Source organism: Macrobrachium rosenbergii, chromosome 15 (assembly GCF_040412425.1).
Source record: "Macrobrachium rosenbergii isolate ZJJX-2024 chromosome 15, ASM4041242v1, whole genome shotgun sequence".
Classification (NCBI taxonomy): domain Eukaryota; kingdom Metazoa; phylum Arthropoda; class Malacostraca; order Decapoda; family Palaemonidae; genus Macrobrachium; species Macrobrachium rosenbergii.
This window is the reverse complement of record NC_089755.1, coordinates 45,648,266-45,674,925: the sequence shown is the minus strand read 5'-3', so window position 1 is coordinate 45,674,925 and position 26,660 is coordinate 45,648,266. Positions and strand designations below refer to the sequence as shown.

The following is a 26,660-nucleotide window of genomic DNA, read 5'->3' as shown; positions in this document are numbered from 1 at the left end:
CCTCGCCATCCCATAACACTGAATTATACACACTCCCCAACAACGTATTATTGTTATTTTTTTCTCCACATGACCAAACCATCTTGTTCGTTTTGCCGCTGCTGCGTATCTCCATTTTTCTTACCTCATCAGTTCTTCTTACGCTGCAGATACTTGCAGCAACTTATTTTATGCACTTCAACTTTTTCCTGTCACTTACACGAAGGGAAATTGACTGGAAAATCCATTTATAACACCCTGCTACATTTCTTGCATAACCACTTCAGTGACTAACCTCTTCCCACATCATATCATAATACGTTATATGAACACACACACCTGGCACGCACATATATATATATATATATATATATATATATATATATATATATATATATATATATATATAATTAACTCATATATATATATATATATATATATATATATATATATATATAATTAACCACTAATGTACAAAGATGTGGTAATGACACGAAATTACTTAGCACTCTGTCGTTTCTTTGCAAGCTTTATCTGTGACCAGCTGGTAAACAAATCACGTGCATATTCTTTGTGTATTTTAGTTTACACATACATACATATAACATGTAATGTATAAACGTTCATACACACATACACTGCAGAAATGTTAGTAACAAATCTGTAATATATGACATAATATAAATCACTAGTAAAGTTTATTAACAGGTTGTTGTTCCTGCAGCAGCACTTCCAAGCGCGCAAGAGCGCTGTTCGAGACGCTTTGTGGCGGTTGCCAGGAACAAATCACGCAGGTTCCCCGATACTCACCCCCTCCTCCTCCTCCTCCTCCTCCTCCTCCTCCTCCTCCAGGTACTGAAATTCGTGTTTAAACTTTCAGTTGCTAAGGCACCAAGTATACGACTTTGTAGCAAAGTTTTTTCGAGGACCAGAACACGGTGATTTTCAAAGATGAACCGGACTTGCCCCTCTTACGTCAGGTAGTCGCTTACTGCTACGATTGCCCTTATACTCACTGTGCTACCTTGGAAGTATACATATACATACATACATACATACATATATATATATATATATATATATATATATATATATGTGTGTGTGTGTGTGTGTGTGTATATATATATATATTGTACATTATATATATATTTTTATATTTTATATATATAATATATATATATATATATATATATATATATATACATATATGTATATATATGTATATATATGTGTGTATGTGTGTATAATTATGTGTATATATATATATGATATAATTATGTATGTATATATATATATATATATATATATATATATATATATTATATATATATATACATAATATAATGTATGTATATCTAATGCAAAATTACTGGAAATTAAAACTGAATAAAGAAAGAAAAATTATAAAACAGTCTTTGAAAGGATACCTGCATCTAAATAAAAATACAAATCGAAAATAGATTATCAAGAGAATCTTTTCGTTTTCTGACACAGGGAGTTTATCTTTTCATCATTTTATCGTTTCGAAAAACTGGTGAGACCAAGATTTTAATTGCTCGCTATTTATAGGCCAGGGAAAAATCCGTGTTTTGTCTTACCTTTTTTTCATAATTCTGAAAAGCTGTGTGATTCTCATTCCCGCTCTTGTTATTTTCCATACTGGGAATCTGTCTCTTTGTGGTGCTGACTGTTTATCATTCTGGAATACCAGAGAATTTTGTCGGTCGTCTAAGGAAAATTTGAACAGAAATCATCACTAATGCGAAATTGAACTTACTTATTTGTGAATATTTTGAGAAGTTACAGAATCATAGTAATTTTCCATATTTTATACGCGCATCTTAAAGTTATAATAATCTGAAAAAATAAAAGCATGTGCCCGCATACTAATTTACTTATGTTATTATGAAGATCTCTAAGCTGAAATAAATTCAGCGCTTAAATATTAAGTGCTAAAGCTTTTCAGTCTGATTAAGCATGATTAAATGATACATTTTAAATAAGACTGTCACAGTTGCTCATCTGTTTAAATAAAACATTAACAATTTTATCGTTTCTAATTTAACATGAAATTTATTAGATTAATCTGGGCAACATATCCATTTGAAAATCCTCACTATGTTTTCGCTTTTCACGTATAATTCTGGAACCGCGGGAAGCTGTGTGAAGGTAGACGGATGCGTTCTATTCAGCTGTGACATTTCGACGCCGCTGTTCGGTATCTACCGAATGACCCCGTGAACTACACCTTTTTCCTCTCACCTGGGAGCTCGGGAGGGGGTCAGTGGGTCCACGCTCCCTTTTACGTGGAGAGGAGGAAAACAGTGTTTTAAATTGCCTCTTTCTGCTCAGAGAGGAAACTTGAATTTTTAAATTTCTTCTTTCTGCTCAAAGGGGAAACTTGGATTTTTAAATTTCTTCTTTCTGCTCAAAGAGGAAACTTGAATTTTTAAGTTTCTTCTCTCTGCTCAAAGAGGAAACTTGAATTTTTAATTTTTTTCTGCTCAAAGAAGAAACTTGAATTTTTAAGTTTCTGCTCAAAGAGGAAACTTGAATTTTTTAATTTCTTCTTTCTGCTCAAAGAGGAAACTTGAATTTTTAAATTTCTTCTTTCTGCTCAAAGAGGAAACTTGAATTTTTAAATTTCTTCTTTCTGCTCAAAGAGGAAACTTGAATTTTTAAATTTCTTCTTTTTGCTTAAAGGAGAAACTTAAATTTTTAAATTTCTTCTTTCTGCCCAAAGAGGAAACTTGAATTTTTTTAAGGTGAATATGTGTAAAATTCTGGGTACTTATGTTTTTTTTTTTTTTTTTTTTTTTTTTTTTGATAAAAACAAAACTTTTCCGGTAAACACTGAATAAAGTTAATTTGTTCATTTAGAGATTATTGTCTTAGCATCTCCGCCTACGAAAGTGAGCGGAGATAGATGTTTCCATCTGTCTCTTAGCGTGCGTACGTATAAACAGAATATCTGGGGAAGAGGTAATCGGATTTTAATAAAGCTTCGTATAAACCTTTTTTTGGGTACCTGCTAAGATTGTACCAAATGTCACCATGGAAACCATCCTTCCCGTTAGCAAAGTTATAGAATTTTTGCTGTCCAACTCCATACTTTGTTTACGTCCCTTCGTGTGGCTTCTTTAACGAAAGAATCCATAATTTTATTCAGGTTCGAATAAAGATACAAGCTGTTTCCTACACACGGGAGAATTTGCATTTTACAGGTCACATATGAAGTCTTATTATATACAGTGAAGAACCAGTCACACCTCACGACGCGTTGCTTGGTATCGAACGCTATAATATGCGAACAATTTCTTTTGCTGGAACCTTTGCTTCCATTTACGGTTAATCGTCATGCAAAGTAGGCTTGCATGCAATAGTCCTGCCGATTCAGACACTTCCAAAGTGTCAGCTACGCCTTAGCAAGAACGTTAACTTATAATGGCCATTCATATATAAATGTGTGTATATAAATATATATATATATACTTATATATATATATGTATGCTGTGTATGTATATATATATTTGTGCGTGTATGTATGTGTATATATATACATACATACTACAAAATATATACAACAACTTCTATCGGGGAATAACAACGCCACACAGAAAATAAATATTGATATAAACTCCCCACATTCTCTTCACTGCTCTTGCGAGAATTACATGTTGTCAAGCCTGGGTTCCTGAATAAGGAAAATAGGTAGGTACTAGCGCTATCCAGCTCATATTTAGGACACATCCTACAATAAAGCTGTACTGCCATATTATAATAAAAGAGAGAGGAAGCCAAAATTACGTAACAAACTCTTTGTTTGCCTTATTTCGTAAGCTTTGAGTTCAACAAATCAATATTGGACGTATCCAGTGTAGATATAATCTTTTCTTATGATTATATCACTAAAACCGTGCATGTAAGCAATATCCCTCGCCAGAGTTACAAAATTGTTTGTGAAATCCTTGACGTGGACTGTCATTCAGTTCATTTGGGCCAGATAAGTAAGGAAATAACTGTCACAAAGAAATGAACGTAGATATTCATATATTCGGCAGCAACATAGCTAACGAAAGCAAAATAGCATTAACCATTTGTTTCAACTTTTTCAATTTCTTTGTGACCATATACTTTCTCTCTCTCTCTCTCTCTCTCTCTCTCTCTCTCTCTCACACACACACTCACACACTCATTGAAAGGCTATCCATTTTCGACTAGTATGCTCTCTCTCTCTCTCTCTCTCTCTCTCTCTATATATATATATATATATATATATATATATATATGTGTGTGTGTGTGTGTGTGTGTGTATGTGTGTGTTATGTAAGTTCCCCACTTTTCTTAAAAAGGACGAGTTCGAGTCCAGAACAAAACAGGAAACCAATCACGGTACTATTCATAATAATAATCTCTCTCTCTCTCTCTCTCTCTCTCTCTCTCTCTCTCTCTCTCTCCTTTACATGAAGGGGGGCCAAAGTGTGTAGCAATGAACGCAATCTTGTATTGATTTCAAGGAGGTTCACATAATTACTCTTATGCGAGTTTCCGTTGTATTGTTTTATTTAAGGATATCCTTGGTAAAATTGCTGTTCCTCAAGTTACTTTTCTATGCAAAAATATCACTGCCATCCACTTATTGCCAGTTGCAGTTTTGCTCTGCTTTTTATATATGAATCAGGGTACTTGTTAACATTTTTGCTCAATGGAACAGGAGTTACATAAACACACACACACACACACACACACATATATATATATATATATATATATATATATATATATATATATATATATATATATATATATATATATATATATATCTTTCTCTTTCTCAAATAGTCATTAATTAACATGTCCTTGAGGCTAAGGAAGGCAGCTGGTCTGATATAATCTAATTAACTTCCCGTCAAAGTAACGTGGAAAAACTGGTCTTAGCAGATTTCTTTCTCGTCTGTGCTAAAAAATAGTGACTTTTTCAACACTTTTGGAAATAATATTAGTTATTGTACTTGATAATTATCGTGATTGTTCCTACTTTATGTCGAATTACCCAGAAGGAACGGGCTGATTTGTATTTTTTCTTTTCAGATCCAAGGACCTATGGGACAGGCAATATGGTGCTTTTCTATTCGGTGCCCCAAGAGAACCAAAAAAATAAAATAAAATAATAGTAAATAAAAGAAAAGGAAACTATAGACTGGGATTTTGCCGTATAGGAATCGATAGTACCACCCCTTGAGAAAGGGAAGGTTAGGTAGACGATAGAGAAAAGTGGACTGAAAGAGAATTTGCAGCCGATGTGATTCTGTCTCTCAGAAATATTCAACTCCGTGGCTTTCAATGAAGGCCCAACTCAGGTCCCGCCAGCACCATTCACTTCCTCCTCCTCCTCCTCCTCCTCCTCCTCCTCCTTTCCCCCTCCCCCATCTCTTCATTACACGCGCTGAATCGACAGTTTTTCAGCTATTTTAGATTTTCTCTTACACCACTTCATCTCTCCTTGCCTCCTCCTCCTCCTCATCCTCCTCCTCCTCCTCCCTCCCCCCTCCCCCCTCCCCCTCCTCATCCTCCTCCTCCCCCCTCCTCATCCTCCTCCTCCTCCTCCTCCCTCCTCCTCCTCCTCCTGGATGCCCTCACGTTCTCCTCAGCATGATCCTGCCTCCCACCTTTCCCTCGGCTCCTAGACCGACTTCTTATCTCTCTCTCTCTCTCTCTCTCTCTCTCTCTCTCTCTCTCTCTCTCTCTCTCTCTCTCTCTCTCTCTCTCATTCCATTCTTCTGCCCCCTTCCGTCTTCTCCATGTTTTTCCTTTCATCTTCTTCCTTCGTCTTCTCCATCCTTTCCTTTTCTTTTCTGACCTACTCTCCCATCTCCACGTGTTTCTCTTGTTTTATTTCCCTTGCTGAACGCCTTATCGTCTGCGGATTTCTCTGAATAAAAATTTATTTTTCTCCCTTCCTTCTTTTCAGTATTTTCCACATCCTCTTATATTGATACGGTGCTGCTTTTCATTTTGTTCTTGTAATTTGATTTTTACTCACATATTTTTTCGTGAGAACATCTATATTTCTTTCCCCCCACCACCACGAAGACTTTATTAATAAAACCATCTTGTCAACCTTTCCTTGAATGCCTACGTGCGTATCTGCACGCAATTTTTACCAGAAGCATCAGCAATAACTCCGTATTCACCGACCTTTTGTCCCGTTCCGTGAAACGACTCGCAGCTGGAGGAGGAGGAGGAAGAGGTGGAGGTACAACAGGTAACGGCGAAATCTGAAAAGAAAAGAAATTTTGCGCATAGCAGGTCCAAAATAATGTTCCCATTTTACCTCGCGTTGCAATGGAAGAACTCCCCAGTACGAAGAAATAGGTAAGAATACTTCCCGCAATATGAAAAGCATTCTTACCCAAAAGGCCTTATCGTGTAGCCGTTGGTTTTTGTCAGTCGAATTGTTTACACTCATCTCGCGTTAGCATGGAAAACCACATTGCAAATATTCTCGCCTGAAGGTTTTTTTTATTTCTTTTTTTTATCTCGCTGCGTTTGAGCGTTTGTTTCCCGTTCTAGTTTCCCTTATCTCGTCACAATGGAGCCGCGCACAAGACGACAAACAATACAGCAAAAATAATTGGATTGCCGTTCCTCTAAAGACGTCGCAACTGGATTTTCCACGATAAGTGTTTGATGAAAACTAAAAAATAATTCCCGAGGAGGAGGTAGTGCCGTCAGTGCACCTCACGCGGTGCACTGCAGGCATTACTTAAGGTTCTTTGCAGCTTCCGTTTCTGCCCCTAGCTGCAACCCCATTGATTTCTTTTACTGTATCTCCGTTCATATTCTCTTTCTTCCATCTTACTTTCCATCCTTTCCTAACAATTGCATTACAGTGTCACCGCGAGATTTTCTTCCTGCTACGCATTTACAACCTTTTTACTCTCAAGTTCTCTCTCAGCCCTGGATGACCTCATAGGTCCCAGCGCTTGGCCCTTGGCCCTAAATTTTATATGGCATCCCATTCCCAAAAAATAATGATAAGTAGCATTCAGGAAAAAGTCTCGGCTTATTTCCCTTTTGCGTACAAACCAGCTTTATTTATGCTCTTATATGAAATGATTAGTAAAACGCGAATTGATGATATTTCAGACACGTCATTGCCTGTGAATTTTCGAACTTTTCGTGGCCTCAGCGATGATTCAGTTTTCCATGGACCTAAAAAACTAGAAGGCAAACTTACCGTAAACCTGAGGATTTCTAATAGAGCCTGCCATTCCACTCTCGACATCATTTTACAATATATACTAGATATAATATATATATATATATATATATATATATATATATATATATATATATATATATATTTATTATATATTATTAGAAATCCTCAGGTTACTTATGCAATGTACATACATATATGTGTGTGTATGTATGTAATAATGTATGTATGTATGTATGTATGTATATATATATCTATATACGAGTATATATATATAGTATATATATAAAATAGATTATGTATATATATTTATATATATATATATGTATATATATACTGTACATATATAAGTGGTACAGATACCATGTGGCTAGCAACCTGATCCCTGATAGCTTGTTGAATATGTGGCGGCGCACAATTCAAGGGGTAAAAAGGCGTTTACAGAAAAATCAAACTTGTAAGTGGGTGTGTGGGCGCGCACGCAGGTATAAAAGAATTAAATGTAGTACAATGACCAGTTCTGCAGCCTCTGGGCAATCGTACACTTGACCTATCTTATTTATTTCTACTTGAGGAAGCTGCAAGTGCCACCTGAAGATGGATGCAGAATTGCGTACGAAAGAAAATTAACTTAGTTAATTTAGTCTAATTATTGTAGACTTGCATTGTTTTACACGCTTCCACTTCTCGCATTATTTAATTTTTTTTTTTCAATTTTGAAACGTTTAAAGAGATATTACCCGGATCTGAGTGACAATGAAATAAAAGGCTTCATTTTGATACTGATAACCGTAGCTTTAGGGTCTCCGTGTTAATATGTTTCATTATTGAACACATTTTATATGTTAGCTGCAGGTTTTACGCATTGTGATATAAGTCGCTGCAGCCATCTCGTATTATCACGAAAATATATTATCAAATGTTGCTTGAGTTTTGCAATACGTAGATTATTGTAATCTTTGTGAACTATATTGCAAATTGCCGCGAAAATCTAGCGTGAGGATATTGCAGACACAGTGTATAAAATATATGCAAATATTCTCCTTCATCATATTTTTCTGGCGAACTTTTCCACTTGCTCAAAGCGTTTCAGGCATTCAGAGGCATAGTTCCAAACACTTGTCAGTAGTACAAATTGCTCGCAAAACAATACCGCAAAGATCATTAATTCGTGTCACCCGAACTATTGCTGGCCCCGTCGTTCGTTTGCGGTGCGGACGTAAAGGTGGTCATGGAACAGCCTTAAGGGAAGGCCAAAATAGCTCCCGATGAATATTTGATTCTCGCCTTGACGGGAAGAATCCGCTGCTCGCGTGACAGACTCGTCCGACTCAAACGCAGTTTCATTTTCTGCTTCTTCTTCTTCTTCTTCTTCTTCTTCTTCATCGGAAGGTGGGTGTAGACGATATGGGTTTTATTTTCTTAATTTCCTTGTCCATCACTGTATTCTTCTTCTTTTTCTTCTTCTTCTTCTTCTTCTTCTTCTTCTTCTTCTTCTTCTTCTTCTTCTTCTTCTTCGGAAGGTGGGTGTAGACGATATGGGTTTTATTTTCTTAATTTCCTTGTCCATTACTGTATTCTTCTTCTTTTGAAGGTGGGCGTGGACGACATGGTGGGGTTTATTTTCTTAATTTTCTTTTCCGTCATTGTAGTCTTTCTAGAAGTAAGACAAACACAACGCACGGAGACAGTCATTTATCATTTCTACAGGAAGATGTGCAAATACGACTCGAAAGTAACCATTTACTCCATCCTTGTCCCTAACGCTTGTGTTGACCTTTTCTGGTTCTGACCTGCGTTTCTACATTTCCAGTACATGGGGTGAAAACTCGATTGTCTGTGACAAGCGTTCCTTCAAAAGAACTTTCCATACTTTATTAGCCTTAAATTCTGTGCTTTACTTTTGACGGTCTTTCTGTCACTCACGATGTCATGAACACGGAAAGCGGTGTGAGCGAGGTACGTGAAATGTTATATGTATGATCATTTATGTATTTTGTTGCTTATGTACGTAGTTACTAAATATGTACTGCATGTACGTGAAGGCAGTCATATTTTTTCATGCACGCGTACGCATTCATAACCCACATAGTTAGGGCTTACATTTGTACACAATTAAATTATATATATTATATACATATATATATATATATATATATATATATATATATATATATATATATATATATATATATATATATATATATATATAGACATACATACATACACACACCTATATATATATATATATATATATATATATATATATATATATATATATATATATAATATATATATATATATACATACATATATATATAGATATATATATATACTGTATATACATAAACGTCTACATTCTGACAACGAAATAGCGCTGCATGCACTTGTTTATAGTTACAGCTCACGTCCATTCCCATATGTATAGAGCGCACGCACACGCAGTCTTTGAAATGCGCATGCGCGCGTGTTTAATTAATAACACTTCATAGCCATAAAATGCCTTCACTTGCTGCAAAGCTCCGCACCTCGAATTAATCCGTCAGTGTGCCATTATTCGCCGAGCATAAACAGAGCAACGGTGGCCAGTAGATCAAAGACGCAATCCGATCATGAAATGCTAATTAAGTCATAACACTCCGGAAAAAGAGAGAGAGAGAGAGGGAGAGAGAGTGTCGGCAGTTGCCCAGAATAGCATTGGCTGTAATTATCAACAGAAGGGATATCCAGTCTCGTTTTTGTGCGGATCTCAACTGCGCAACAAAGGGAACGGTGTCAGATCTCTCTCTCTCTCTCTCTCTCTCTCTCTCTCTCTCAATTTCGATGGCAAACTACGTTGAAGAGAGTATTCTCTTCCATTTCTCATATATACAAAATATATATATATATATATATATATATATATATATATATATATATATATATATATATATATATATATATATATATATATATATATATATAGTTCATGTGTGTGCTGGTAATGTTTTATCTTTCCCTCTCTCTCTCTCTCTCTCTCCTACTCTCTCTCTCTCTCCTCTCTCTCTCTACCTATATCTCCTCTCTCGTACATATATATGTATGTGTGTGTATGTATGTATGCATATATGTGTAGGTATCTAATATATACAGTATTTATATATATATATATATATATATATATATATATATATATATATATATATATATGTGTGTGTGTGTATAAAACAAACTGTATACTCGTGTATAGTTCGTGTGTGTTAAGTTTTATCTTTCCCTCTCCTGTTTCAAGCTCTCTCTCTCTCTCTCTCTCTCTCTCTCTCTCTCTCTCTCTCTCTCTCTCTCTCTCTCTCGAGGGAGCGCTATAAATAGAATTTCCAATACCCGCCGTGACGTCATCTGATGTCTCTGTTGGGCTTCATCATTAAACACTGCCTCCAACTCCAGTTACTCTCTGTCATTTTACTGTTTTATCTCACTCTTTTCGCATTGATTGATCCTTCCATACTTTTCCTCTTTCATTTTTCTTGTCCTTGTCTTGTCCACCTTCACTCGTATAATTTATTTTCCCTTGTTTCAGATAATTTTGTTCACCTTTCCGTCCTGCTCGGCTTTTTTTTTTTTTTTTTTTTTTTTGCTACTTGTTGATTCCATTATCGTTCTCTGGGTGTCCAGTCTTTTATTGTTCCCAGCACTTTTTATTCTTTTCTGTTCTCTTTCCCCTTATCTTGCTCTACTTTTCTCTTCTTCACCGGATCCTCTCTTCACCTTTGGGCATTATTCGCCCACCCTTCCTCACGTTTCTGCGCCGCATCTCTCTCTCTCTCTCTCTCTCTCTCTCTCTCTCTCTCGCTCCAACCAGTCTCCTTCTTCTCTCTCATGTATCCTTACAGTAGTCGTCTCTCCTTGTCTCCCCTCATGCTCAACTTTCTTTTTGTGTGTTTGTGTGTGTTCGTCCGTCTCTGCTGTCTCCCCATTTTTCATGTTTTTTTATTTTCTCTCTCTCTCTCTCTCTCTCTCTCTCTCTCTCTCTCTCTATATATATATATATATATGTACATATATACAGTATATATATAAGTATATGTATGTATGTATATATATATACATATGTATGTATACTATATATATAATACACATATATATTTATATATAGGTATATATGTATATACTGTTTGTATATATGTATATATACTGCACATACATATATGTATGTTTTATATATTATATATATATATATATATATATATATATATATATATATATATATATATATATATAATTTGTCCCTCTTAACGGTATTAGGAAGCCGACGGAAGTGGAAACTTAATGCCCCTCCTGTGTTATGGCTTAGAGGAAACAAGAACTTTGGATGTTGGATAAGAGTGAAAGAGGTGGGTAGAGGTGTGGCTAGGTAGGAGGAAGCAATTGTTCCAACTCTCTTCGATAAAGGGAAGGTTATAGGTATGGTGGAAAATGGATGGGGGCAGAGATTCAAAAGGCTGAATGTCCAAGTTGATGATTTTAACTTCCTTTTTCAGCCGTTCTCTTTATTTTCTGTACTTTGCGCTATATTATCCTTTGCCTTCTTTTGTCTTACTTCTTTCAGTTTCATCTATTCACTGTTTTTTTTTTCTCTCCCTATTTAATCCATATCCTTCCCCCTTTCTTTTTTTCCACTATTTTGCAGATTTTCTTCGTATTTCATTATTTATCCCTATTTCTCTCATTTCTTTCTTGCTTAGTTCTTGTTTTATCTGTTTCCTTCCTCATTATTTCTCCCTACTTTGTCTATTATTTTCGCGTTTACTTATACCTACCTATTTTATACATTTCCCCTCCTTTTCAGTTTTCTGTAAAAGAAAACTATTGTGCCGGCTTTGTCTGTCCGTTTGCACTTTATTCTGTCCGCACTTTTTCTGTCCTCCCTCAGATCTTAAAAACTACTGAGACTTAAGGACTGCAATCATCAAATATATCAAATTGCAGCCCTCTAGCCTCAGTAGTTTTCATTTTATTTAAGGTTAAAGTTAGCCATATTCTTGCTTCTGGAAACGATATAGGATAGGCCACCACCGGGCCGTGGTTTAAAGTTTCATGGGCCGCGCTCATACAGCATTATACCGAGACCACAGAAAAGATAGTTCTGTTTTCGGTGGCCTTGATTATACGCTGTAGTGGCTGTACCGAAAACTCGATTGCGCCGAAGAAACTTCGGCGCATTTTGTACTTGTTCTTTACTTCTCTGTTTTGCCTTGTCTATGTTATTTGTTCCCTTTTTCCAGTATTCTTTTCTGATTTATCTATTCCCTTTTTTCTTGGGTACCCCCTTTTTTTATGCATTTCTTCCCCCGTCTCCATTCTCTCCCCTCTTTTTGTCCATTCACTTGTTGTTTGTCTTCTCCACTTTTGATGTTTTCTTTTCATTTCCTCTTTTGCCATTTCTTGTTTTCAGATTTCTCCTGTTTCTGTTTGCTTTTCTCATGTTTCCTCTACTTTTCTTGTTTTCCTTACATCTCTTTTACGTTTCTTGGTTCTGTCGATTCCTTTTCTCTCTATTCTTGTATTTTGTTCCGTTTTTCCTCTATTCCTTTATTCTCTTGGTTGTATCCTTTCAGTTATTTTTCGTATTCTTCCTTTCTCCTTACTTCCTCCGCTCCTCTCCCAGTTCCTCGTTCCACCTGCTCATCGCACCCAGAGACCCCGTAGTCGTCCTTCTCTCACACGTGTCTTTTCTAATTCACGACTTTCTTTTTATCTTCTTCTCTCTCTATTCTCTGATTGTGGTAATTACTTCATTTGCCCAATTATCCAGCGTGTCTCGTCCACTAGCGGATCCAGGAAAATTTAATGGGGCGGCCACCAATTTTCATATACATATATATATATATATATATATATATATATATATATATATATATATATATACATACATACATACATACATATATACACATATATATATATACATATATATATATACAGAGTATATAATTTTTATTCGATTTTAGTTTTTTCCATTTTTACACTTCTTATTTATGTTATTATTATCTAAATCTTCAATATGATTGTTTTATCATTATTTTTCATGGGGGCACGTGCCCAGGTCCCCCCCAACCCCCGGGATCCACCAGTGGTCTGGTCAATGTTTGACGCGTTACTCTTGCCTTTCGATGATGCAATGCTTTGCAAATGGCGTAACCAGAGTTACAGGAAATATAATTATAATAATCGTCATTATCCGATTGAATACTTCTTTCTACTGTCACTCAAAAAAGGATAGAAAAATTATGAGAAGAAAAAAATTATATTGAGACATATTTTTGTCGATGGCGCTGCATGGCAATGAGTCGGTCCTTGAATGCACCACTTGCGATAGAACGAAAAATTGATTATGTATTAAAAAAAATGACGGACATACCCCATCACGCGCTAACCTTCACAGTGAAGGGCCACTCTCGAGTTCTCACTCGATATCATGGCATGCGAGTCGTCCTTCAACGCAGAACTTGGAATCAAGGCGCAAAATGAAGACCCTTGGTAAGTCTCTCCCTTCAGTAAATTATTAGGAAGGGAGCGAGAGATTATTTTTAGGCTCCCTCTCCCTCTGCCGTCTATTCTGGGCCCGGGGAATGGTGAGAGAGGGGGACAGGGCCGGGGGAGTGATAAAGCGTGACTGATTATGGCTCCATCCCCCAATTGCTTCGGCCAGATTTGTAAGCTCTCTGACTGCCCCGCGACACGAATAGATCGGGCGCGCCATTTAGCGCTTCTAAAAATATCCCGGATTAAGTATTAAGTTTTTTTTTTATTTTTAACCTTCCTCGTAACTCCTGGTCCACTTCTGGTTGGTTCTTTTCCCCTGCATTGCCATTTATTCTTTTTCTTGCCGTCTCACTCTTACACTTTTGATCCTAAGTTTTGTTTTGAAGGAATATCAGTCACTCTTTGATATTGGGTGTATTGAAACTTTTAATCTCCTCTCTCTCTCTCTCTCTCTCTCTCTCTCTCTCAGTGGCAATTGTTGTTACCCAAGATTGTGTCAATCACTCGCGCTCACATACTGTATGTGTTTTTAATACACGATGAAAACGTGTGTATTCAGCTTTTCCATATTTGGAAAAGGAAATACATTAGTACTCTGAAGATATGGTAAGCCACAGATTAACCACATCCATTCAAACGTCGGTGAGGAAAAGTAATGCAAAAATATGGACCGAATTTGCAAAAAAAAAAAAAATGCAGAAAGATAAAAAAAATTATTTAGAATATGACGTCAGAGTTGGTTGTTGACAGAGCGATTCTCCCGATGCTTCCCCCGAATTTGCAGAAGAGATTCTTGAAAAGATTCTCATGCTGATACAGGAAGTTGAAGGAATGTGACCTAAAAGAAATAAAAGAGGAGGAGAAACTAAGTCGAGAGCGTAAAAACAGAGCGGAGACTTTGGTCGTGGCTTTGGGGGATTTCCGGCCTGGCGTGAGTCAAGAATCCGATGGTTTGGACATGTTGCTAGGAGCAACGAGGAGAGGCAGTGATCGCAGGATATAGGACATGTCAGGGGTTGGCTCAAGGGTCTGGAAAAGGGAGTTGCCTCCCGAGGTCTCTGGGTACTGAAAGTACAGGGACGCAGCACAAAGGCATAAATGGGGTAGTCAGGCGGGAGACTTATGCCATGTTCGAATGCTTATCAATAATAACATAAGCCTTTTTCCTCTGTTTTCAGTCTCTTTTTGGTACGTGGTTGCTTCCCTCGAGACCTTTTCCACCTTGGATGCAACCCACCATACTTGACTAGTTTCCAAGTACATAATGCACTGCTTAGGCCAGCATTGGCACAGTGGGATTTAATGGAACATGCCCAAATCGATCCATTTGGCCCGTGAATCGAACCCTAGCTCATTGAACTACGAATCTCCCACAAATAAATTATTATTTTTATTTTTATTTATATCTGTATTTTTATTATATTTATATAAATCTATATTTTTAATTTTATTTTTATTTATTTCTATATTTTTTATTTTTATTTTATCTATAGTTTTTTTTTATTATATATGTACATATTACCTACATTGGTTATTACATATATATATATATATATATATATATATATATATATATATATATATATATATATATATATATATATATATATATATATATATATATATGATGTCTGCATGTTTAAGCAAACGAATGCATGCTACTTTTCTATGCACTCATACTGCGTCTGCATGCGATTTACACACTCGTTAAAGATTGCACAGAAATTACGCAGCGCCGTACACATGAACATGAAGGTATTATCAACAATGAATGATACCGATTACTGATATCCGTATTGATGATGCAGAAAATAGCATATGTCCGTCGAGTATGTATTGGCTGATAAGAATTAATGACTAATTGGAAAAGCAGTAAATCTTTTAATCTTTACGTCCGGGTAGCTATAACTGAAGGACGCTTATTGAGAGCTGTATTTTTACTAGATAAAAACAGATTACTATCAACTGTCAGTTAGTAATCATCTTAATAAAGATGGATAACCTTAAGATGACGATAATAATTATGGTAATAACGTGACCGAGTCTGTAATAAGAATAAAAACATAAGCAAACATAATCGTAGTAATAAGCCGCGCTTCAAAAAAAAAAAAAAAGAACCCCCTGCTTTCTCGACTCACGTTTGGTAATGAACCCTGGACATAATTTGTGTTTGGGTCCCCTTCTGGCTCGCCGTCCCTTCCTCGACGCCACTTCCTGTGCTCCGGTCCCCGAATTTTCGGCTTATTTATAAATAGACTCGTCGTCGGCTTCATTAATGCGTGCTGGGGAAGCACGACTCTCCATTTGATGTCTCATTCCGGCCATTTTGCATCGGACTGTATAAAGTTTGCTTTTGGGGTGATCAGGAGTAAATGTGGGAAGGGGAGGGACGAGCAAGAGGCCAGGGCTAATGAGAATGGGGAGAGTGTAGAGAGGGTTGAAGAAAAGGGAGAGGGACTGGTTAAGGACGTGGAGAAAGTGGGGAGGGTTAAAGAAAAGAGAAAGAAGCTGGTTGAGAGTAGGGTTGAAGAAAAGGAGAGAGGGTCTGGTTAAGGACGGGAGAAAGTGGGTAGGATTGAAGAAAACGGAGAGGACTGGTTAAGGACGTGGAGAAAGTGGGGAGGTTAAAGAAAAGAGAAAGAAGCTGGTTGGAGAGTAGGGTTGAAGAAAAAGGAGAGGGGCTGGTTAAGGACGTGGAGAAAAGTGGGTGGGATTGAAGAAAACGGAGAGGGACTGGTTAAGGACGTGGAGAAAGTGGGGAGGGTTAAAGAAAAGAGAAAGAAGCTGGTTGAGAGTAGGGTTGAAGAAAAGGGAGAGGGGCTGGTTAAGGACGTGGAGAAAGTGGGTAGGATTGAAGAAAACGGAGAGGGACTGGTTAAGGACGTGGAGAAAGTGGGGAGGGTTAAAGAAAAGAGAAAGAAGCTGGTTGAGAGTAGGGTTGAAGAAAAGGGAGAGGGGCTGGTTAAGGACGTGGAGAAAGTGGGTAGGATTGAAGAAAACGGAGAGGGACTGGTTAAGGACGTGGAGAAAGTGGGGAGGGTTAAAGAAAAGAGAAAGAAGCTGGTTGAGAGTAGGGTTGAAGAAAAGGGAGGGCTGGTTAAGGACATGGAGAAAGTGGGTAGGATTGAAGAAAACGGAGAGGGACTGGTTAAGGACGTGGAGAAAGTGGGGAGGGTTAAAGAAAAGAGAAAGAAGCTGGTTGAGAGTAGGGTGAAGAAAAGGAGAGGGCTGTTAAGGACGTGGAGAAAGTGGGTAGGATTGAAGAAAACGGAGAGGACTGGTTAAGGACGTGGAGAAGTGGGGAGGTTAAAGAAAAGAGAAAGAAGCTGGTTGAGAGTAGGGTTGAAGAAAAGGGAGGGGCTGAGTTAGGACGTGGAGAAAGTGGGTAGGATTGAAGAAAACGGAGAGGGACTGGTTAGACGTGGAGAGAAGTGGGAGGGTTAAAGAAAAGAAAAGAAGCTGGTTGAGAGTTGGGTTGAAGAAAAAGAGAAGGGTTGGTTAAGGTCGAGGAGAAAGTGGGTAGGATTGAAGAAAACGGAAAGGGGTGGTTAAGGACGTGGAGAAAGTGGGTAGGGTTAAAGAAAAGAGAAAGGAGCTGGTTGAGAGTTGGGTTGAAGAGAAGGGAGAGAAGCTGATTAAGGTCGAGGAGAAAGTGGATAGGATTGAAGAAAAGGAAGAGGGGCTGGTTAATGGCGAGGAGAAAGTGGGGATGGTTAAAGGAGAGAGATAGGGAAAGATTAAAGAAAATGAGAAAGAAGGAGAGTTGAAGAGGAGGGAAAGGAGAGAAGCGGTGAAAGGAAGAAAGACGAGGAAAAGGAGGAGGAGGAGGAGGAGGAGTATGGGAATGGGCTAGAGAGTATGAAGAAGAGTAGAAGAGGGCTAAGGAAGTAAATGAATGTGAGTTAGAAAAAGAGGGCTAACTAGGAGTTGGAGAGAGAAGAGAGGTCGAGAGAGGAGTGGGAAGGACAGAGAGGGACTAAGGAGGAGCAGAATAGGAAAAGATATATAATGCGAGATATGGAATAGAAGAGTTGTGGAGTAGAATATGTTTGCCTTATTCGATATCTTAAACTGGTGTCACAACTACCATGGTCCTCGGCACCGGAGGGGATCAGGATAGGCTTAGATTGTCAGGTTGAGGAAGAAGAGTGACGGAACGAGAAGTAGTGAAATGTTAGAGAGGCGAAGAGGTAATTTAGAGTAAGAAAGAGGAGGAAGAGGTTTAAAAAAGAAAAGGAATGAAGAAGAGAGATAGAGAATTAATAGAACAGAGAAGTTAGACTGAAGAGAACAAGGAGGTTAGGTAGAAGGAGGAGGAGAAGGAAAGAAAGGAAGAAACAAGAAGAAAGAGAATACCAGAGTAGCAGTTAGTGGGGGGTGAGGGATGAGGAATGTAGTTAAACAGAGGGGACCGTAAGGACGAGAATGGCTGGCTTTCCTGCCGTCCGCAAGCGCGTAATTAAGGCCTAAATAAAGAACCACACGGAAGTATTTTTCTCTTGATTTAGAACACGTGGAGAATCTATAATTCCACGTCCCTATCGACCTGCCGAAAATAAGCTCAGAGAGTCAAAGCTCGCCCCGGCCGGTCCTGTCAACACAAGAGCCTGGGATCATGCATGTAAGCAGCTTGTTTACTTTTCTTCTTCCTCCTCTTCTTCTTCTTCTTCTTCAGTAGAGGCGTTTTCATTAAGCACGATAGTTGATCATAACAATAGCAGATTAGTGTTAATTATATTGCTTTGTTTCCTTAACCTTCAAGGTAGTATTTACCTCTGACCTTGATCGTTGCAGTGTGCAGCAAAGCATGAGAGATACGATGGAGGTACAAAACATGGCTTTACTTTCGCTCGGCACGGGTGTAATTTACAATCTGTACCATAGTTCCATATTGTGTAGGTGCGTACCATGCACCAACTCAGATAGGGGTTAAAGAGTTTAGTTCAGAGCATGAACCTTAAACAGCAAGGTGGTTTTTTTAGTTAATGTGTTTGCCTTGGTGCAATTTAGCCCATCAGGAAAATGTGCTTTGCGTTTTTTTATGCATACAGATACCTTGCATTATGACTATTAAAGCGGTATGTTCCACAGAATTAGTCTGTCTTCGTTTTTCTGACATATTGCTGTTTATGTTAGTGTCTGTGTTTGTATACCGTATATATATATATATATATATATATATATATATATATATATATATATATATATATATATATATATATATATATATATATATATATATATAATGTATCTGTTTAATATTCATTATCATTATTATTTATGTGAACATGAATGAGTTCATGTAGCGAAGAGATTGAACATTGATCCTATAGGCCTATACCATTGCTGAAATCATGTCATGCCGGTAAACATTCTACAATTGTACCTCATTGCTGACATCTTTCTGGAGCAGTTACAGACAATATAGATTCGGGACTTATGAAAAAAAAAACCCACTGCAGAATATTCGGTTTAAGAAACGTGCATCGCGCTTCCCTTTCAGTGTAGATAAGTATCTACGGTATGTTGACGTTCTTCATCCTTACCTTGCACAAATGAGGGACTTTGCAACTGTATATTCAAGTGTATATAGTATACTGAATTAAACTGCATTTTGCTTTAATTCGTGTCATGGTTTCATTCCATATGAAGTATGTTTTATTTAATTCTCTGTGGGACCTTCTACATCTGTATTTTTGTTTATGGGTTTTATAATATCTTATGAATATCTTCTTCTTCTTTCGACCTTATTAATCCCACTGTATAGCAGGGTCGGCCGCTGGAGTCAACTTTCTCCATTTATTTCTATTCCTTGCATCTTCCCCTCCCCCCTCCCCCCGTCCACCTCACCACATCCCTCCTCACCACATCCGTCCATCTGATCCGTTGACGCCCCACACTCCTCCTCCTCCTCCTCCCCATCACTGGCATGTTCTTAGCTCTCTTGATTGGTTCCACCTCCTCTCTTAAGAATATATTGTTTTCTAATATAGAGCGTTGTAACATAATTGGTCTTTTTGCAGAGTTTAAAAAGATATTAAGACTTTCACGGTAAATGAAATTCTTTGACGGATTTTGCACACATCAAAGTGGACCACAGAATTGAGATCGAGATAGAAAATACGTACTATTTTAATTTTATTTTGCAACCACTCCTGCTGAATGCTAAAATCAATACCAAGAGCATCGTTCGTAGATAAAAAAGATCGCTTTTCAAGACGTGAAAGTTTGTTATTCTGTGTACAAGAGAAGTTCTGTGTGACATTATATAAACGCAATATTCTTTCTCCTGTATATCACTTAGATGATGAATTAATGCAGACACTTACAATTATATATATATATATATATATACTATATATATATATATATATATATATATATATATATATATATTATATATATATATATATATATATATATATATATATATATATTATATACATACATATATATGTGTGTTGTGTATAAAGTGAGAGAATCAGAATTACATGTACTGTGGTTATAATTAGATAAAATTCGTTGTTAGTTCAAGGTGTATAGTTACATATATATATATATATATATATATATATATATATATATATATATATATATATATATATATATATATATATATATAAACTTTGAACCTGGTGTATATTTTTGGATGTGACCACGCATTTGTGTGCCCGTGTTATTTTCCCGTGACGCGAGGGCTGAGCATCACGAATCCGGATTTTCATCTCCATTTTGATTAGCAAGAGCAATCATTTCTCTGTTCTCCCCCCTCTCCCCCCCCTTACCCCTTTCCCCTTCCCATTCCCCTTTTCCTTTTATGGCTGACGTCATGTGTGACCTTTCGCTAACAGTATAGAAACTGCGTCGTCTTTTCCCTCTGTACAACCTCGAACGGGTTGCGTTGCAACAGAGAACACTCCGGGGGAATAAGTGTTTTTTTTTTTTTTTTTTTTTGTACCTGAGCCTAACGAGGCTTGCTATTGGGTGGTGTCAATCCCAAGGATTTTTCATTGAGGGCGGGTGGTTGAGAGACTGAACCTTCTAGAATAAATAAAAAAAAAAATTCCCTCTGAGAAGGAAATTTTTGAATCCGAATTTTTACACCAATACCTACAATAATTGATCCAATTGGACAAAAAAAAAGTTATGTAACTGTACAGTTATATTTAGAATATTTGTATATTTGTGCAGTTATATATAACTGGATTTGTTTCCCCAGTTTTAAGACCTGTGTTGTTGAGTATTTTTTTAATTGATCCCATTATTATAACATTTCATTTCCTTGTGATTTCAGATGGTTATTCTGATGCTGATTCGCGTCTGTTATTAAATGCACATCAGTTATCAATTTTTGAGACTCGTGGATGGCTTAATTCAGTGTATCTTTTATTTATTTATTTATTTTCTGTTAATTCTTTTCAAATAAATAAATAAATAAAAATTAACTGGCCTGCGCAGAGCAGAGTTGATCCACAAATGTTAAATTATAAGCTACTGAGTTAGACAAGTGCATTAAATTTCTCTTGCCGTTAACTTTCATTAATTCAAAAAATTAATTCCAGACCCACAGAGAAGTTAGGGATCCACAGATGCGAGGTTTTAATGGGTAAATTAATTAAGTTCACCCAATTTCCCATTCCGTCGGCCTTCGTGCATTTACAGCTGTATAAGCATTAAATTGCAGTTCAACAAGACTTTTCAAATGAGTTCGCCAGCCAAATTAATCTCTCTTGCCTTTTCCACTGACCCTCAGAGGCGACTGAATGCCAGGGTCATGATACGCTGCTAATGTCGTTGGAAGACATATATGTACCTATATATATATATATAACATATATAATATATATATATATATATATATATATATATATATATATATTATAATATATATATATGTATATATATATATAATATTATACAGAGTATATATATATATATATATATATATATATATACATATATATATATATATATACTATATATATATATATATATATATATATACTATATATATATAACATATATATATATATATATATCTACACATATATTTTCATAAACACACGACGTAAGTCAGCCTCTCTCACAACAAAGGTGATCTCCATTTACGAAATCGATCGACGCTAGACCTCCCGCCAGGAACAGAAACGCCGAAATCGAGGCTTCCCCACAGAGCAGTTTTGGTCATCTGGGAATGAAGCCCTCCAGATGATATCGAACCGGCCGCGGCTAAAAGGAGGCTCGACCGGAATGAATCGGCTCGCGAATGATTATTTCAGAGGCTTGCGACATCGAATATTCATTGATCAGATAAAAATAACGGGGGGAGCAAAGCGACGCTGTTTCGGAGGTGACGTTGGCTCGAGGGGAGCGGAAGACGCGAGACAAACTGAGTCATTTGGGAGGTTTGTGCCCATCGATGGACAATCTCAGCTTCACTTTAGAGCCCCTTGAAATAACAGCTCCAGTTTAGCGCTTGTCAGTTTAGAGCCTATCAAAGATAACAGCTTCAATGTAAAGCTTATCTGCAGTATCAGCTTCAGTGTAGAGCGTAACGAAGTTATAAGATGTACTTGACCCCTTATGAAATGTATGAACGAAGTCTTAGACCTCATCAAGTTTATCGTCCTCTTAGTCTTAAAGCCTCTTGAAGCTTATCCAGATGACCAGTTTCAGCTTAAAACTCATCAGTGGCATCAGCTTCGGCCAAAGAGAAATAGAATAGACCCAGTATTCCAGTTGATTAATGAAAGGACATGAAGAAAATTAAGTACGTACAGTGTATCTAACGAGGAGAGAATGGGAGATATCTGTACTTCCATTGAATATAAACACACACACACATGCATATATATTTGTGTGTATGTATATTATATATACATGTTTGTATACATGTGTGTGTGTTTACATATAATTGAAGAGGCCTGTGGTATTGGCTACCCAGTGCCCTCATCTAGCCGGTTCAGACGGAATAAAAAAAATATAATAATAGAAGTGAAAAAAGAGAGGGCATCAATAAAAAGAAATTATCACCGAACTGGAAAATCTTAATGAAGGAAATGGTTGCTTGATAACCGTTGCATTGCATTAGCAAAGATAAATAATCTCATTCAGGTTGAGCTGTTATCAGTTGCAAGGCTTCGTGAGGAGCATTTGGGTGACCTACTTTTCAAAAATCATATGATCTTTTTAAGTTGCAACCCAACTAATAGCGTTATCATTACTCCTTATGTAAGACCTCATTTTCAATTGAGTGCAGACCGCGCCTAAAGGAAAAACCCGAAGTTCGTTTTAACATGGAATATTCATGAAAGCAAATTCCTACAAAAATTGTAGGATTAATTATTATATATATATATACATATATATATATATATATATATATATATATATATATATATATATATATAGATATATATATATATATATATATTATATATATATATATATATATATATATATATATATATATATATATATATACATATATATATATTATATATATATATGACTTTACTGCAACAGACAGCTACTGGGACGATAAAAACAGTCATATATATATATATATATATATATATATATATATATATATATATATATATATATATATATATATATATATATATGTATATATATTATATAATTATATGTGTATGTATATATACACAAGATTTATATATATTATATACATAAGTATATAATGTTATATGTGTATGTATATTCACTGGTCAATATTAAATAATCTATCTCTTCTATTAACGCTTGATAGGTCTTGTCATTATTAAATCCTTAGTCTGCGACCTCCTACTTACGTCGTAAGAGGAGTAAATATTTCTCAGTCATTTTTCTTTTTCTAAAATGATGTTGTAAATTAAGCCCATTTAAAGTTTCACAAACTCAAAGTGATTGAACTCGTGCACAGTTTTGCCTTTTTACACTGTGACTGGATCATTAATTAACCTTTGCTAACTAGAAAGAATATTCAATACAGGAATCTTTTGTTATTTCGTACCTTAACATTATATATATACAGTATACATATATATATATATATATATATATATATATATATATATATATGTGTGTGTGTGTGTATATATATAATATATATATATATACATACATACATACATACATACATATATATAATTTTATATATGTATATGTATATATTTATTAAATTTTATGTATATATGTGTGGGTTTTACAGTCTACTGTTCACTTTTTACCAGATTATGAATGCATAATTAAGCACTGCTTCTCATGACATTTATTATGTAGAATATCATTCTCGACAGTTATATCACCAGTATTGCCAAGTTAAGTTGTGCTAAAGAATTTTTTAGAAGAGAATTCCTTTTTCAGTTAATATTATATACTCGTATGCTTTATACTCTTTGGAAAAAAAGAGTATGACAGAGAAGATACTGAAATACATAGTTAATCAGGTACCTAATGGAAAATAGTAGTCACTTGTAAGGCAAAAAGAAGCATATGATATTTAACAGTTATATATATATATATATATATATATATATATATATATATATATATATATATATATATATATATATATACATATATATATATATATATATATATATATATATATATATATATACATACATATATATATACATATATATATATATACATATATATAGTTATATATATATGTATATGTATATACTCGCATATATATATATATATATATATATATATATATATATATATATATATATTAGTAAAAAATATAATAAAACTAAGGAAGATTACGCATATACCTGCCCTCCGAAACAGAAAATTCCAGTTATCAACAGAAGATTTGAAAACACTTACCCTTTCTTAAGTCTACCCGGAAGCGAAGAAGGATCCAGTTCGGGGAACATTCGCAATAAAAATAAAAGATCAGATTTCATTTATTTACAAACAGGTGCTCCCATTATCCAGCATCGTTTCAGGGGTGGAATAGGTTGAATAGTCGAGTGGCTGATCGTTTCTTAACATTTGTTATATTCTTGGAAAATTTCATACGGCTGTATTGGACTAAAGCAACTTTTCCCGAGGATTTTGCCTCATATCAGTGGCAACCTACCTCTTATTGGTCTTTGCGAAAGCACGGGAGACTTCAGTTGATGACGGCCAGTTCTGGCTGGTTTCAGCGAGCGAAAGCTCAGCTCGTTTGTGTGTGTATGTATACTTACCATATACAGTGCGCCACACATTTCTGTGTGGCGCACTGTATGTGGTAAGCTCTTATACACACAACTCAACTCTGTTCAATCATAATATATATACTGTATTATATATATATATATATATATATATATATATATATATATATATATATATATATATATATATATATATATATATACATATGGCAATTCGAACAGCAAATGACCGAAATGACATAAGATTTATTCATATACTTTAGTAATGTCCCGTCGATTGCAACACAGAACACAAAGATTCGCTCTCTGACGCCGAGTTAAAATAAAAGTAAAATAAAAAATTTGTAGCTCAAGGTTATCGTAAACACGTGGTTTCGCATTCGTAAGAATTCAAGAGTATTTGTTTAGATGAATATAATTTTGAATGTGTCAGCGGGTTTCACTCGCTCCCGATCGTCGTGACCAATTTTTTGATGACTGCCAATCAAACATGAAAGTGACTGGCGTCGCCCCCATGACGAGGAATTTGATTGGACGTCAATTCAGCCTAAAATAGATGCGCATTCAAGTGAAGGTCTTCTAATGACCTGATTGCAGTCGTATCTTTTGATGCTGGTCGATTTTTTTTTTTATTCCGTTGGGATATTTTCTTGCCAGTTATTTCCCTTTGAAGTAGAAAAGCATTAATTAGAAACAAATTGAACGTGAGACAGACAGACGAGGACGTATGGTTTGCTTTGATTAAGATTAGAATTTAAAATTCTTTCTCTCCCAATCTGAGAAAGAGAGAATTAACACTTACTTTTCACTGTTTCTTTCTTCTTCTTCTTCTTCTTCTTCTGATAATAATAATAATCATCATCATCATCATTATTATTATTATTATTATTATTATTATTATAATAATAATAATAATAATAATAATAATAATCCTGTTGCTACTGTTTTGTGTTGGTACTTGTTATATATTTGACTCACCTTAAGTAGCTTGTATTTTGTTATGGTTGACTCACCTTAAGTAGCTTGTATTTTGTTATAGGTCTTGTCTTCTTTTCATCGGAGACTGAAGTGAATGTGTAAATAAAAGTGTTCAACTACCAAACCAGCCCCTACTAACGACTCCCTCTCTCTCTCTCTCTCTCTCTCTCTCTCTCTCTCTCTCTCTCTCTCTCTCTCTCTCATGTGCGTTAGGGGAGGGATAGAGTAAAATGGATTCTTTTGTGGTGTGATTATTTCTGTGATTATAGGATTAAACAACGTACAAAACTCTCTCTCTCTCTCTCTCTTTGTATATTTTATTATCTCTATATGCTGTCTGTCGGCTGCATCTGCCCGACTCGGTTTCTCTGTTATCTGATGACCGACTTCTCTTTCATTTTGTTACCTGTTGATGCTATCGCTGGTGATCCATCTGTGATAAAATTATGATTTTATCAATTTCATAAATTTCTTATACTTGATCTTTTCTTTATCTGTATTTGCTTCCGCAAATATTTCAAAGAACGATTATATAACCTGGCGGTTATTTTTAGATGAATGTATCGTGATCGTGACATGATTATTTCATCTGTCATTTGACATTCGTCGAACCTTTGCCATTGGCCTGTCAAGAGCCAAAGTGATTTGCGACCTTTAACTTGAACCTTTTTGTTGCTGTTGTATTTTTGTTGTTGTCGTTAAACTTCAGATTGCAGATTCGAAAAATGTCGCAGTTTTCAAGCGTGGGAAAGCTGAGAACCTCTGTGGTGACACTGCTCGT

General features: G+C 35.9%; 2 protein-coding genes across 2 annotated transcripts in view; both read left to right on the top strand.

Moving 5' to 3' along the window:
* The window catches only part of LOC136846637 (uncharacterized), a 228,212-nt gene that overhangs the window by 186,842 nt on the left and 14,710 nt on the right, over window positions 1-26,660 (top strand). The gene's annotated exons all lie outside the window — the stretch shown is intronic.
* On the top strand, window positions 13,660-17,012 carry LOC136846334 (golgin subfamily A member 6-like protein 7). Its single transcript, XM_067117135.1, has 3 exons — window positions 13,660-13,721; window positions 16,094-16,245; window positions 16,387-17,012. Exons 1-3 carry the CDS (start codon window positions 13,660-13,662, stop codon window positions 17,010-17,012), a joined length of 840 nt encoding a protein of 279 aa, XP_066973236.1.

Bases quoted from the DNA above. Each gene is read 5' to 3' on its own strand.
- LOC136846334 (XM_067117135.1), top strand. From the start codon at position 13,660: ATGGCATGCGAGTCGTCCTTCAACGCAGAACTTGGAATCAAGGCGCAA. The intron at 13,722-16,093 runs GTAAGTCTCTCC...TGGGGTGATCAG, and splicing joins GCGCAAAATGAAGACCCTTG to GAGTAAATGTGGGAAGGGGA. The intron at 16,246-16,386 runs GTAGGGTTGAAG...GTTGGAGAGTAG, and splicing joins GAGAAAGAAGCTGGTTGAGA to GGTTGAAGAAAAAGGAGAGG.